Source organism: Anoplopoma fimbria, chromosome 11 (genome assembly GCF_027596085.1).
Source record: "Anoplopoma fimbria isolate UVic2021 breed Golden Eagle Sablefish chromosome 11, Afim_UVic_2022, whole genome shotgun sequence".
In the NCBI taxonomy this organism is placed as follows: domain Eukaryota; kingdom Metazoa; phylum Chordata; class Actinopteri; order Perciformes; family Anoplopomatidae; genus Anoplopoma; species Anoplopoma fimbria.
In genome coordinates, this window is record NC_072459.1 from 17,387,639 (window position 1) to 17,403,298 (window position 15,660).

The 15,660-nt window shown below is 39.8% G+C and overlaps 1 protein-coding gene across 1 annotated transcript in view; it reads right to left on the reverse strand.

The window, feature by feature from the left end:
- Positions 1-12,253: 12,253 nt before the first annotated feature.
- Positions 12,254-15,660, reverse strand: part of trpm4a (transient receptor potential cation channel, subfamily M, member 4a) — a 36,076-nt gene continuing 32,669 nt past the window's right edge. Inside the window, exons 26-28 of the mRNA XM_054607571.1 lie at positions 15,095-15,167; positions 14,524-14,618; positions 12,254-13,644 (exon numbers count right to left, since the gene is read on the reverse strand). Of these exons, the coding sequence (XP_054463546.1) occupies positions 13,611-13,644; positions 14,524-14,618; positions 15,095-15,167 (202 nt within the window). The 3' untranslated portion in view covers positions 12,254-13,610. The remainder of the gene's footprint in view (positions 13,645-14,523; positions 14,619-15,094; positions 15,168-15,660) is intronic.

Below are 15,660 nucleotides of genomic sequence, written 5' to 3' on the forward strand. Positions count from 1 at the left end.
ATTTGCTTTGCCATCATCATCAAATGTTCAAGTTTAACTTTAGAAACAAATGTTCAAGCTAAACTTTAAAGGGGACCACAGCAGAAGAAAGCCCAAGCAACGATGAAAATTGTATGACATATCTATGTTTTGAAGAAGTTAGCTGAACATTTCCCCCACTAGCAGCAGGGCCGAGGTATAACGATGTTGGTAGATCATTTGGGTGGTAAGTTTATCCAACCGTTAAGTACTTGCCAGAGTTCCGTGGCATTTGCTATGGATGTTTCTTCTCCCTGAAAATGATAATTAATGAATTTAGTGATTCCCATAGCAGTGTTTCCCAAACTTTTGGGGACCCACTTTTTAAAAGTTATAAATCGTTGCGACCCAATTCATTATAGGCCTTATCTGTATTGCGAGTTTGAGGGTATATTAACGTGCTGACCATTTAAACTGCCATTTCACCATCCCCTTATATTATCTTGAAGAGTTGAACCAGCTATTTAGAGGAAATAGATGTTTAATAAATCACATGATTTAATAAATGAGACCAAATACATTTTGGAAGAGTTAATAGGCTCTTGTTTTTGTTCTCCTATCATTAAAATAAACAGAAGTAATGCTAGCCTTTCATATTAAATTCAATGTTAGGTACACTTATAAAAACAATTGAAACATCCACGCTCCCTTATGTGGCTCAAAGGTTTACTGCACATATACATGTTTAATAGAAGACTATGGAAGAAATTCTGCAAATATATTTGCAAAACCTTATAAAATCTCCTGCTACCCACTTCTGGGCCCCTACACAGGGAATGACTGCTCTAGAGTCCAGCACTTCCTTTAGACCAACATTTTGTTGGTACTGAACCTAAATATCCATGCATAGAAAATATAGAACTCCTAAAGTTTAAAAAGGATCATCACTATGGTCAATAAAACATGGTTAAGATATGTTTAGGTTAGACAACTAAAACACCAGGGAAAGATCATCATTACAGTTAAGGTTACAAAAGGCCAACCTTGATCGCTCATCTGTGCTAAATAAACTCCAGTCTCCAACATGAAAGTTGCCATAGACTGCCGTAAATGCTACATGCACATCCAGCAACCTGACCCTAACCCTGGGGTTTGCTTGAAACAAACTACTTTAAGTGTCGTCCAACCATGCCAGAAAGCAAAAGTATTGAAAGCTTCTCCAAATGGACAGGGGGTAAGGCTTGCTGTTTAAGGGAGAGGCTAAACATATCAATTGATCAAAAGGGGATAATATTTCTCTTAATAAAAATCCCCCCTTTGAGACACTCATGATGTAGCACTCACTTGAACATAAGGAAATTGTCAGAAGTAGTCCCTTGTTTTTCGCCTTCAAGTCTTTATATTTATATTGATATTGTTTGACAGTTGAAAAATGCATTTGTTTACAGAGCACAGACCCCATTACTATCCACACCAGGTCAGGTTACGCTACTTCCTGTAATAATGTTTAATATTCAGCATCGTCCGAAGGGAGCTTAATTCCTAGAGACACTGACCTGAGATACCCCAGGATCTAATGTGCAGATGTACATGCAATTTGCATGATCTTTCTCCCTAAATCCTTTATCCATTTCAATGACCTTTCACTGCCCTCAAAACAAATGCTTAGCTTTAGGAATAGCTAAATCATCATTTTGTTCTGCATTCTCTCCAACACAATCATATTGTGAATTGTAGTTAACATTGCAGCAAGTAGGAGCCACCAGTGAGGCACGAGACTTTATAATCATTATTCTGAGCCACTGGACCATTATTAAAACATATTACAAATTCTGTCTAATACCTCCAAGACCACCACCAAGGGTACCAAGGGTACAGGCCAAACCTAGACACTGATCTCCAGCCCATCTTTTTGCCCGTCCCTCCCCCTACACACTTCCCCCAAAATAAATGGATTTGTGCAGGGAGGAGTTGACAACCACTCTATTTAAAACCCCACACTGTCAGTGTAATGTGAGCCTCTCTGGCACTGTTTGTGTGGCACCAGCACAGTGTTCCCACCCCCATGTCAATTCTCATCTACACATACAGCAAGAAAGAGGTAAATGACAGGAACCTCTGTAATCACCTCCTAAACCAAACTTGACTAAAGTCAATAAATGCATGTACTTGTTTTTGCATAATGATGTGATTCCATTTAAAGTATTCTCACCCCAGTAGCCCCATTTTGTACACAAGCTATAGAAAACACAAAATGTTACACACAAAAATTTGATATTTTTCAAATTAATCTGATCTGTTCATTAATTATCATTGTGGCTCTCCTATTCATGGGTTTAAGTTTGGGTCAGTTTGGGTCAAGTTTGGGTCAAGTTTTGTGAATGGTCTCACTAATGTAATTTATAAAAAACAGTCCTGGTTGAATGAACAGACAAGTCAATTACAGGACACTAGGACTGTGAGAAAATAAAGACTTGTGAGCTGTTCTTGATATGCTCTAGAATCTCATGTAGTCCCTCAGTCAAATAAAACAGGGGCACCAGATGATTGCCCAGCCAACAAATCCCAGCCTGGCAGATTTGAAATTGAGGAGACTTAGCCTTGTATTAACCTATTAGAACTCACATCACCACCATTATCAGTTGCTATTTAAAGCTTAAGATACCATAATTTGTGGTACAACAGCCCACATTTGAGAACAAATTTGTAATGACTTTTCTAATGGTGGTAGACTAGTGGCAGTGAGAAACAGCTGAGTGGGAAAGAGCAAAGGACAAAATGAGAGAGGGGATCAGATCAAGATGAAGACTGCAAAGTGGCTGAAAGTGGAGATGAGCTCAGACATGCCAAAGACATTTCTACTCTCTTACTTTGGACCACTGACTGCCTGCACTGACACATTTGACCCATTTAGTTAACTAGCTCTACTGTTTAATTCCTCCTCCCCATGCAGTCTTAAAGAGGCTCAGTTTGGAATAATAGCAGATGCATATCTGACACTTAGCCTGTCTGCTTTAGCTTGGGGCTGATTTTGACTGAGTAAAAACCCTAACACAGGACCTCATTTAACTTTTAACATGTCTGGGTAAAATAAAAATAATAGGTGTTATTTATGGTGTCGCACAGGGTGTTGTGAGGTGAAGAGAAGACAGCAAGTGCACTGCATTGGCCCATTCATCAACCAGATCTGACAACTCCAGCAGGACTCATTTGCCTCCCTGAATCTGATCCAGTGCCACATCCAACCAAAGCTCTTTCCATGTAAGGGCTGTCTAAAGTAGGAAATCACTTTCCGCGATACAGTTACCTAAAGGGACTGTGTGTGTGTGTGTGTGTGTGTGTGTGTGTGTGTGTGTGTGTGTGTGTGTGTGTGTGTGTGTGTGTGTGTGTGTGTGTGTGTGTGTGTGTGTGTGTGTGTGTGTGTGTGTGTATTTCATTAGAGAGAGTTGAAAGATTAATTCAAGGCTTATATGTAGTGTTGATTGAAAATGAAAAAACACTGGTAACCTCAAGGAAATAGCCGTATGCTTGGACTCAATGGACTCAATTGGATTCAATTTTAAATGATATAATCTCCCTGCTTTTCCTGTCTAATTGACTCTTATCTGTTACCAGTCTATAACTCACAACCATATAAATTGATGCATATACAGCCTAGTCTAGAGTTACAAAGTCAGTGCAATGTGCAAAGTCTAGCTTTAAGCAGTGTAGGTGGTTCCTGACTGAATCATGTTTCCCCTTGAGGCTTACCATAGCTGTGTGCGCTCGCTGCTGAGACTACAAACCTGTACTCAGTACTTCCAACCGGTATACTTGTCTTAAACTAACCCAACTCAACTGTTGCTGATACTTGGGTAACAGAAGTTCGGACTGGGCCAGTTGATGAAGCCAAAATTACTGCTCCAACTCTTTACTTATTCTATACTAAATACCTATTGGAGTCCCGATGATGTTTGAAGAAAGCACCGGAAACAGACAGAGTTCGTTGCAATAGAGTTTATTCTTTAAGCAAAGAATTCAACCTGAGTTGACTCTCCGGAAAGTGAACTGATTTGTTCCGTCCTTGACATAGTCTTATATAGTGTCACTGTTTTCTTGATCTGTAAGCTCTTCCCTGTTTACTTTGATCTGCAGGTTTGCTGAGCTTTTCCTAATCACAATCGTCTGTTCAAGAATAGCATCTTTCTGTCTTTTTAATCAGGGTTGGAAAGTCCTTGATTCAGCATTCTCACACCTGCGCTTCCAGAGTCAAGACAGTAAACTCAGTTATTTTTAGTTTGTTTGCCTGTTCAGTTGTGGATATTATTCCTGCTGTCTGTGCGGTTTGGGGAGACAAGCATCTGCAGTTTGGTAATAGTTAGACAACTTTTAGTGCTGCTTAATGTAAATAATTGTTTTTGCATTTTTTTTAAATAGAATACAGACCAGTTGGGGGGTTAAAGTTTATTTACTTAAAAAACATTACAATTATTATTAGGTTTTAGTCTATTTACTGGAACATTTTTTTTAATTACTACAGTAAGACATCTGTACCATCTCTTGTGCGGACTCGAAGCGCCCATCCTTAAATACATTGAAAGAATTGTTTCATTTCTCAACGCACTGAAGCCAGCCACGAGACAGAGAAAGGCTAGCTGGTGGCTAGCAGACAAAAACCTTGCTAGCTGGTCAACTAGCCCGGGCCTATGTGGCCTTAAATCATCAAGTGGATTGCTGACTGCCTTTAGCTTTCTTGAGGTTGTTACTGTTAGATTAGTTCACTGTCAAGCATTGGTAAACACTTATTCGAATCCACACATTTTTTAAGAGTGATGGCACTTAACTTCAGCAATCAGATCAGACACAATTAGTTTAGATAAAATATTTTAACATTAGATTCTATTTAGAATGCCACCCAATTTTGGAAAAACAGGGAAAACTTCAAAAGTTTATTTTCATCAGTTTAGTCTCATAATCTCAGGGATGCTATGGAGTTCTTGACATGGTGTACAGTAACTAAATGTTTCATATACACAAATCAAATAATAAAGTTTTTAATAAATTATTTTGTATTCATGTATTTGCCTGTTTAGTAGTTTTTGATATGTAGTTAGTCCAGTAAACAATAAAAACATACAAATGAATAGAATAAATAAAAGCAGTTAAGAGCTTAAGAAGCACCAGTGAAGATTGTAAAGCAATTTCATACTAGTTCTAACTTAAGGGAATTCTTACGTCTAAAACTTGTTTATTAACGTTAACTAATTTCTCAATCACTCTAGCATCTAGTAGCTTATCTGAAGTAAACTTATTAACGAGCCCCTTTTTATAAACTAATATTACCTATTAACATGTGCTTTTGACTAATTATGGGGGGGCAAATATTAATTAACTTTAATGTTATAAAGTTTAGCATGACAAAAAACACTTCATACATCAATGGGCTCCTCCTGGTTAAACTACAGCATTTATTATAGAAACATGTACTTTTGCACAATTTTGGAGAACTTTTATTGGGAAAAATACCACTTAGTAAAGCTTTACCTCCCATATGCCCATCAAAACCGTCAGGTGTAAACAATACAATTTCAAAATGTAAATGAGTTTGATGTTTCTAGGCCAATTACATTAAAGTCAGATAATAAAATAATTGTACATAAAAGTATTAATAAAACAGATCAATAAGCTTTAGACTAAAGATCTAAGTTAATGTAAATTAGAACTAATATAAAATTGCTTAGCAATCATCCCTGGTTCTTCTCAATCTCTCAACTACTGATTTAATTGATTAATATTAGTTTTACCTATTTTTCCAAAATTGTCCATCAGGGATGATAGCTTGCCATCATCCTCCTGTCTCCCACCACTTCCACTGTATCTAGTGGACACCCCAGGACACAGCTGGCCTTCCTGACAAATTTGTTGAGTCTCTTCCTGTCGGCTGTCGAGATGCTGCTGACCCAGAAGACCACTCCATAGAAGATGGCTGATGCCACCAGCTCTTTGGTTTTCCCAGAGTTGATCTGGAGGCGGTTTCGCTGGCACCATCCTTTAAAGTCTGGTTCAGTTCCCTGTATTCTCTGTCATCACCTGCGGAAATGAGGCCGACGATTGCAGAGTCGTCAGAGAACTTTTGCAGGTGGCAGTTAGCAGAGTTGTGGGTAAAGTCTGAGGTGTAAATGGACAAGAGGAATGGAGCCAAAACAGTTCCTTGTGGGCCCAAGTGCTGCAGGAAACCCGGTCTGACTCACACTCCCTTATCCGCACATACTGTGGACGGTTGGTGAGGTAGTCCAGGATCCATGCAGTGAGGGGGATGGTGGGTGGTGGTCATGGAGTGTAGTGTATGAGGAGGGTGGAAGGGGGCTGAGGCCACCACACAACCCGTTTTCAAATTAATTTGAATATCTTTTGCTGCGTTTGCACCGAGCGTCCACACTACACAGCGTTTTAGGGCACCGAAAACGAAGGAGTTCATAAACGCTCCCGAGGACGGATAAGTTTGCAAACGTCGCGTTTTCCTGATAGTGTGGATGACGGAAAATGAAGCAGTCCGAAAACGATGACGTAGGCACCCGCGTTCACTACTTGATTGGTTCTTAGCAGTTACAACATGTCATTCCCTGATTTGTCACCCCCTTACCATGTGACCCTTTTCCAGAAGAGAACAACAACAACAGCCTTGATACCGGTCGACTACCAGGTTATTTCAACATGGATAAGGTGGTATTTGTTACACATGTTTGTACATAGATGTTCAAGGTATGCTTGATTGACAACATGAAGCCTTGATGTAGGGACTTGGGACCCAGGGGAACACGGGTGATGCATGGCAACCCGGAGGGGATTCGCGGTTCTTTGGCTTCAGCTGGAATCAGCTGTTATTGGAGCGATTAGCGAGCGGCGGGTCCAGCGGTGTTATCAGCCCTACGGAACGGACTTCTGACGGACTGGTGTTGACCAAATGTATGGACCCATAATCTATTTAACTTCGTTTAATAACTGTTCATTTAAAGTAAATTTGCTGTCTGTGTGGGAGAGATAGAGTTAGACACTCAGTGATGTAACTAAGCTTGAAAAATAAAACTTTAAGCTTGAAAAATAAAACCAGACAAATGTGTCTGTTTATGGAGGAAGATTTTAGAGGAAGTTCTTAAGTATCAAGCACGACGAGTATCAAGAGTAGTGTAATCGTATTATCTGTAAACAAGCAATCAATGTACTTCCTGTTTACACCGGCACGCGCATGCCCAGTGTACGTGAATAGTCATGTGATATTCGTTTTCAGGGGAGCAAGTCTGGACGCAAATAATTTCAATGATGAAACGCATGTGTGGACGGAGAACGTTTTAGTGTTAAAACCCAAAACGGGTTAGTGTGGACATGGCCTGAGTGTTGTGGGAAAGGGGGTGTAGGAGGAGGGGCATGGGCAATCTACAGGGGGTGCAGAAGATGGGGGTTGCATCAGGAGGAGGACTGGAGGGGGCTCCGGCAGTCCATGTCGATGTGTCCTTGGGCAAGACACTTAATCCCAAATTGCTCTTGCAGGCTGTGCCAGCGATATGTGGATATGGGTATGAATGATTTGTTACCTGATGGGCAGGTGGCACCTTGCATGGTAGCCCCTCCCATTGGCGTATGAATGGGTGTGAAAGGCTGAATGATCATATGTAGTGTGATACTAGTAACGCGCTATTCAAGTACAGTTAATTTCCGAATTTATGAATGTGAATGAATGTTAACTAATGTCCGGATGGGCAGGTGGCACCTTAGTAGCCCCTCCCATCAGTGTATGAATGGGTGTGAATGGGTGAATGATGATATGTATTATAAAAGCGCTTTGAGTGGTCGAAGACTAGAAAAGAGATACAATAACAGTCCATTTACCATTTACTTTTAAATGCTTCAGAAAGAGGAGGTCTTAAAGTCTACATTTAAGTAAATTATTTGAAGCTAAATCAAATAATCTACAGAATTGTACACCATTGTTTCCTCTTAAATGCATTTGATACTTGAAGTGTTCTTTACAGGGCTCCTACAAAGGCAAAACATTTAATAAAATAAAAAAATTGGTCCATGAATATGCAATATGAGCTGGCCTTTTCACAGTTTGATCTTTATCTCTCAATAATTAAGTTGTCATCATTATCATCAACGGAGGGCGCTCCTTTTCCAAGGACATCATGTCTTTTATGAGAAACATGACATGGTCAGCCGTCACACATAACTTTATTATAAGCCCGTCAACACAAAAGCTGATTCACTTTCCAGTTTGAAATTCCAGACTTTCCGGAGCATCTTTCCAGAGGCCAGCAGTATCAGTATCAGTTTCCCTTGTCAGACCTATGCTTTCCTAAATCAAAGCCTCATGGCTAAATGTATGGACTCAGCTAAGATGTATATGAGAAAGGGTTTAGCAGTTTCCACGGTAAAGAACCTAAGATTTGCTTGGAGTACTTTTGCTTTTTTTGGTCCTGCGCCATGCCTCCATAACCTGTTCTCATAAATTGTCTGTGCCTTCATTTGCAACTGCATTGATGGTTACATCTGTTTGCAGGCATTCAATTTAAGATTAGTTGTTAAAATCCTCTTCACCAAGTTTGTTTGCTAATTCAACCATCAAGTTAATGCTGAAAAGTTAGCTAAAGCTTCTCCCCAGTTATCGATAGCAGACAGCCTATTACCCTCTTTAGTTGCATATGATGCTGACAGAACCAGGGCAGGGTTTTTTCCTCTTCCATTGATGCTATGTTCGATTCTGTTTTCTATTGGCCGTCATGCTTTGCTCAGATGTGGTGAGCAAAGCATCTTCTGAATCCTTCTACCAAAAATTGAGACATCACATTTTTCGATCTGGCCTTTCATCCTAGGGATTATATCTTACATCTTAAACACTCGGGATATGCGTAGGTGCATGCTCTCTTTGTGGTTCGTACACACACTCTTTTTGCTCCTTTTAAATTTGTGATTAACTACCTACGTTTAAGGCCCCCTACTTGCTCCACTTCTCCTTATTTCTAGTAATCTTCTAATCTTCCTTTGTCTAAATAGTGGTTTAACTATCAATTAGAGATGATCCTCATTAAAATCAACTTATCACCTCAGCATTAGTCAGGATATTCTTTTAGAATAGGGGCTGCTTCTTCGGCCACAAACCGAGGCATCTCATCTACATCCCTGAGACAAATGGGACATTGGTCATCCTCTGCCTTCACATCAATACTCGTAAATAAAACATAAGTAAAGCCTTAAAATAAGGTCCAGTCAGTCATTCATATGACTGGTGGTGGTGTCCCTTTCAGGCAGTGTCTTGCAATACTGGCATGTCATTTAATTTGTCCCATAGCATGGGATAGCATTATCTTAGTCATGCATAATGTTCCTTATATTATCACTAAAGATACTTCTCGAATTCTATTGTTTAAGTGGATATTCTCTCATTCAATGTACAATGGCTTTGCACTCCTGTCTGTTCATTGAGTCACACTATTCTCTGGTCTAACGTGGACGTGTTCTCAATTTACTGGTCTAACGGACCTTCTCTCATTACCTGGTCTAATATGACACGGTCTCAAGTGACTGTTGTCTCATTTCCCTGGTCTAACGTGGCCGTTTTCCATTTCCCTGGTCTAAAGTGACCGTTTCTCATTGCCCGGTCTGATATGACCTGGTCCAGAGTGACCCAATTTCTTATTTCCTGGTCTGAAGTGACCTGGTCTGGCTGGACCGTATTCTCATTCCCGGAGATAAGGTGAACGTCTTCTGTCAGACTCCTACAACCTTTCTCTGGTCTAACTTGACCAAACTGTCCTGTTTTGCGTTTTTAACTGACCAAACTATCTGTGCTGCGGTCTACGTGACCAGAACTATCCTGTGCTGCGAGCGAACATGACCCACAACTATTCTCTTTTGCGGTCTGTCCAGACCCCCGCTATCAATTCCTTGATCAGTTGAGATCCCACCAGACTTTACTGTGGTCTATCTAGAGCAGGGGTCTCAAACTCAATTTGGCTTGGGGCCACTGCTGGTATTGTCGTCTCATAGGAGGGCCACTTCAACGTTCAAGCACTACAAGAAAGCGCAATATTTTTGAAAATTTACTTTTTTATTTCCATGTTTTTAATAACTTATTGAAACATTGCACTGAACCAACACATACAATCCCTGAATACATTTGTGCTTTATTCTATTTCTTGCCAGAGACCTGGCAGCGCTTCTGCTCACACAGCTGAGCAACATTTGCCCTGATCAAGGTTACAGTAGAAACTCTGAGTACAGCTTCAACATGGGCATCACTAAGTACTTGCATTTATTAAAGTTCATAGTCAAGAAAAGCTTTTCACACAGATACGTGCTTCCAAAAAGGCACATTACCCGACTGAACATTTTTGACAGCTCAGGGAAGGATGGAAGTAATTCTCTCATGAATTGTCCAGTCATGTCTGCTTTTCCCTGTGCCTCTCTGAATTTAGCTTTTAGATCACTGTTGCACTGCAAGTCAATAAGTTCCATTTGCAACATACTTGGGACACTCTCCACATCAGCTGAGAAGGGGTCAGCAAACAGCTGGAAAGTGTCACAGCATGCCTTGAAGTCAGCAAAACGCTGATCAAACTCCTGCAGAAGGTTTTCACTAGCACAGGCATATTCACCACCACTGAAGGCTGTGCCCTCCTCCACAAGAGACCTGCATGTTGTGAAATGGCTGAGATATTTTACAGAAAGCTGAGTTTTCCACAATTTCAGTTTAGCGGAGAAGGCTTTCACATTTTCATAAGCTGCAGTGATAAGCTGACCAGGGCCCTGGAGCTTCAGGTTAAGGATGTTCAGCTCCTGTGTTAAGTCCACTAGGAATGCAAGGTCCATAACCCACCCTGGATCATCAGGTTCAGGAACATCCATTCTGTCATCTTCCATGAATTTCTTCACTTCTGCTCTTAAGTCAAAAACTCTCTTAAGGACATTACTAAATGATGTACTTTTACTAAAGTAAAGTACATCACCATATGTTGTAAAAAGGCCCTGAACTGGCGGTGCTGTAAACTCCTGGACCTGATGTAACTGATACATCTCAGGACAACAGACATGACATGCTGCACAGTGCCTGTTGGTGTACGATGCAGTGCAGAACGACTGCTGGATCTGCATTTTCCTCTAACTTTCTTTGAACCAGCGTTACCAGTCGGTCATAGACGGGGCTCCATCCGTGGTAATGCCCACCAGTCTGTTCGCACAGCTCCTGAAATATATCCTTGGCTGTGGTGCGGCCGTGCATTGGACACAAACTCAGCAGCTCTTCTGCTTTATCGGGGACTGTTACTGCCGACGGACAGGTGTCGGTATGTGACTGCAGACCACATTAGGCTACATTATTTTCTTACTTTTCTTTTATCTCGCCGCGTACGCATCACTTTGATTTATTTTGTCAGAGAGAGACATATATACGTATAATGTCCCGCTGGGCAGCAACTTAAAAACTTTTTTGGAGGTGTTGTGAACGCAGCGCTGGGACGAATGTCCGCGTTTAATAGAAACGAGGCAGCCAGCCAGGCACGGAGGAGAACTCTCCATGGCAACGCTGCTGTAACTCTCCATGGCAACGCTGCTGTCACTGTCACTCATTGAGAATGTTTCTCTGCTTGCATCAAGCCCGGTCGATGTCCCGCCCCCGAGAGCCATATACCCCACCGTGATTGGTAGGTTCGTTCAGCTCCGCACACAACACTGTAAAGTGCCATTCATATAAAACTCGCGGGCCGCACTAACATTAAACTTTCATATTAAGGTGGGGGCCACAAAATATCGTCTAGCGGGCCGCAATTGGCCCGCGGGCCGCGAGTTTGAGACCCCTGATCTAGAGCCTACCCTATCCTTTGCTATGGTTAACATGACTCCTCTTAACTCTGGTTTAACTTCACCTCATGCAAGCTCAATTTTGTCAACATTAATTTTAGGGAACAATTATTCCTATAAGGAATTATAACCATTAGTAAGTATTCACATGGTTATTACATCAACCATTGTGACATCAACCAGACCTTGTGGAGTGATTTTGCTTAGCTTGATCAATTTTCAGAAATTTCATGCATTAGAGCAATGAAGGGAGCCAAAAATGGTTATTCGGCAGAATTCATATATACACATAATAACATGCTTTATCAATAGACAGCCAAATTCTGATCATATGTATTTCACTGTGTCATCACTATAGAGAGTAACCTGGGTCCTGTGGAAGTTAGAAACAAAGAGTCTCTCAAAGAACAGACTGTTTCAATCTTTTAGATTTATTAATTTTCAAGCTTATTTCTAACTCTGCATGGTAACCATAACAACCTCTAACCACGAGTATTAAATGTTGACACAAACGCACCTAAGGCCTTGCTTTAATTACTTAAAAGAAAAATGAAATTTGTGTGTATAAAATCATTGTTGTAGCATCTCAAAATGTAATAACTGTGCACAATGTAATAACTTTGCATAATGTAATAATTTAAATGTAATAAAAGCTCATAATGTGATAATAATCATAATGTAAGAAACCATGAGTGCATAATGTAATAATGTTTTTTTCACATAATGTAATAAGTTAATACATTCTGAGAAAATTATTGCATTATAAACTGACCAAGCAATTGTGAATAATGTAATGAATATAGTGCATAGTGTAACAATGAAAAAGAAGACTCCTTGTCTTCTGAAAGTACAGGGACCCTTTTAATCTTATACAACACAAGTAGAGTCCTTAATTTTTAACAACTCGACTGACTGTTTGGTCTAGAGTACATTTTCATCCATCAGTTCTGAAAGGATGAAGCTACTTGAATGTGTAACATAATTCACGACTACAACAAAATAAATCTTTATATATTCATCTATAGTCTGTGAGCTCAACCATATGGAAATTGATATAGAGACTTGGAATAAGCAAATTGTTACTTGTAATCTTTTACATACTATCAGTTCATTGTCACTTTTTGTTGTCATTTTACTTGTCTAATATCTCATATATAATCATGGCCTTTAGCGGAGTTTAGATTAGCGCTATTGTTAGAAACTAGATAATACCTACACATAGACAGGAATAATTTGAAACCGACATTCATACTGCAATATTGATTATACTCTGGCAAAATGAAGTTGACAAAAACAAAACGGTGTGGACGGGAATACAAAAAGAATGAGCTAAAAGAGGCTAAAGACCTCTGACAAGCTGAGGGAAACTACATAGTTCTTTTTTGTCACCCCTTTCATATTTTAGTAATTTGATACATTGTTATTAAAACATGATTTGTGCAGTTTGAAAAGCTTTCGATCATATAATAGCATTTTATCTCATATATGGTGATATTTTTCTTACTTAATCAACTTAGCATACATATTAATAAGGCACTCTGGTGACATCTGGGGCTCAAACCCAGATTTGAAATTTCAGACTTTGGCGACTCCTGGTCTGGAACGTGCAGTCGCACTGTAGCAAACAGCAATGCAAGCCGGCACTACTGTTAAAAAACATCTCAGCATATTATTTGTCCAAATTAAAATGCATTTCTCAAACAACAGACATCTGAACTAAACAAAGTAAAACAAATGACCTGATTTGCAGAATAACAAACATGGTGCACTTTGACACAATGCCCTTAAGTAAACAGTGTGTGAGTGTGTGATCCTGGAGTTCAGGGAGTTAGCTTGGAAACAGACGAGTCTGATCTACAACAAAAGAAAGAAATATTGTTATCCAAACCAGGATCCTTCCACAAGATGAAATATTGATTCTCCAGAGCGGATCCCTATGATTCATATGCATCAGACACGGCACCTGTCGAAGATTAATGTGTCTTCACTTCATGGCAGATAGACATTGTAATTTTACAACAATTAGTTCTTATACAGTGTTATAATTTCATCCTATTTGGATGCAACGTTCATCACATCTTAAGGGCTTTAACCAAGAAAACTAGCTCTAGGGAAGGCAACTATTAACGCTACAACATTTGGCTTAATTTTGCAGAGGAAAAAAACTGGGATGGACATATTTACATTGGTCCTTTGACCTCGAACCACAAGATATCTGAATGAAAATGGGTTCTTTGGGTACCCACAAGTCTCCTCTTTGCAATTTTTAAATATATTCTCAAGTGGTAAAAAATAGTGAAATTTATCACGTATCCCAAAAATTGCTGCAACAAATTATGAGACATAATATAGACATAATATAGCATGTGAATGGCCATCATATACTTCCGTCATAATGTTCTAAGCGCTCTTACACTGTAAACTTTAAACATTTAAATGGGTGCAATGTTTATTAAAGATTTATAACAAGTAAAAACCAGTGCTGAGCTGCATCTAAAAAAAATCTTCAGGTACAGATGACGTACTACACTTCTATGTGGCATATACTGTTGACCTGTAATCTCCTACTTAAGATCACGTCCGCACTAAAAAGGACAAAACCGGGTGTATTGTAGGTAGCCAAGGAATGGAATAGGTTAAATTGTCTATTCATCACAACACATCATCATATTAAAAACATCAGGAACTAAACTTCTTTAGAAGGGGTCATGGTTAGATGACCTGTGGTTTTACCTCTGAGGAGGGGAGGGGAGGTGGACAGCCGTTATCAGATTACTTTGAGACAGAGCATCTGTCATCCAGGAGAGGGCGCTGCAGCAGTACTCCAGCTGTCAGAGAGATACACAAACAGAGATGGATATGTGCTGAGCAGGCAGGGCCGACAGCTGCAGGGAAACCAGACACACTTTGCACACACACTCTACACAGAAATATATACTCATATCAATTTACCCATACATGCAGAGATTGTACAAAATGAAACAAAGCACACGTCCTATATTTTGTCAAAATAGGAGTGCTCAACCAGAAAAATGTAATTTATCGATTTTTTAAAAATAATATTCCGGCCAAGATGAACGGCACTGACTTGAAAGGAACAGATGGAAAACCTAAAGAAACCTGGTGGAGGAATATCTCCTTGTAAGAGATATCTCTAAATTAAATAAAAGAAATTATTGGTAGAATTTCTAAATTTTTCTGGCCTTCAAAAAAACCCGGATTACGGTTCTAGGCTGCAAAATTGATTATGACTGGTACAGATTAGGATCACTAGATATTTCATGTGCACTTAGATATTGCTGACCTCTGTCTCCAGTCGCCGCAACCTTCTGTCGTGGTCACAGATCTCTGCCATCTGCTTTAGCACACTGTCCACCCTACGGAACCAAATACACACAAATAATCCCACTGCAAACCTGAGATAGAATGTCCATCTGAGTTCAGCTCGTTTAACACAATGGAATGATCACAAAAGAGAAATGTGTAAAAGTGAAACTTAATGAAAGATGTGTTTACATTATTGGTCAGTGTCTGTGACATTTAATAGGAATGCATGATTTAAACAGACATTAGAAATTTTCATTTTTATTTTATGTATTGAGCAGGGTATTTTATAATGGAAGGATAAACTTGTCAGTGGAATAACAGTGTAATGAAGACACTGTTTCTAAAACACATGACATTTCTGTGCTACATTATCTTTTCATTGACCCTTAATGAAATGCTGGAAAGGAGTTGTTGCACATCTAATTGGGGCCCACTGGGAGGAGAGCTTAGCGTTTGGTGGTTTGGCTTTGGCACATGGAGCTCAGCCGGGCACAGCTCGGAAAAATTGTATGGGGCCGCCACCCTGTGGGCCCACCACTCGCA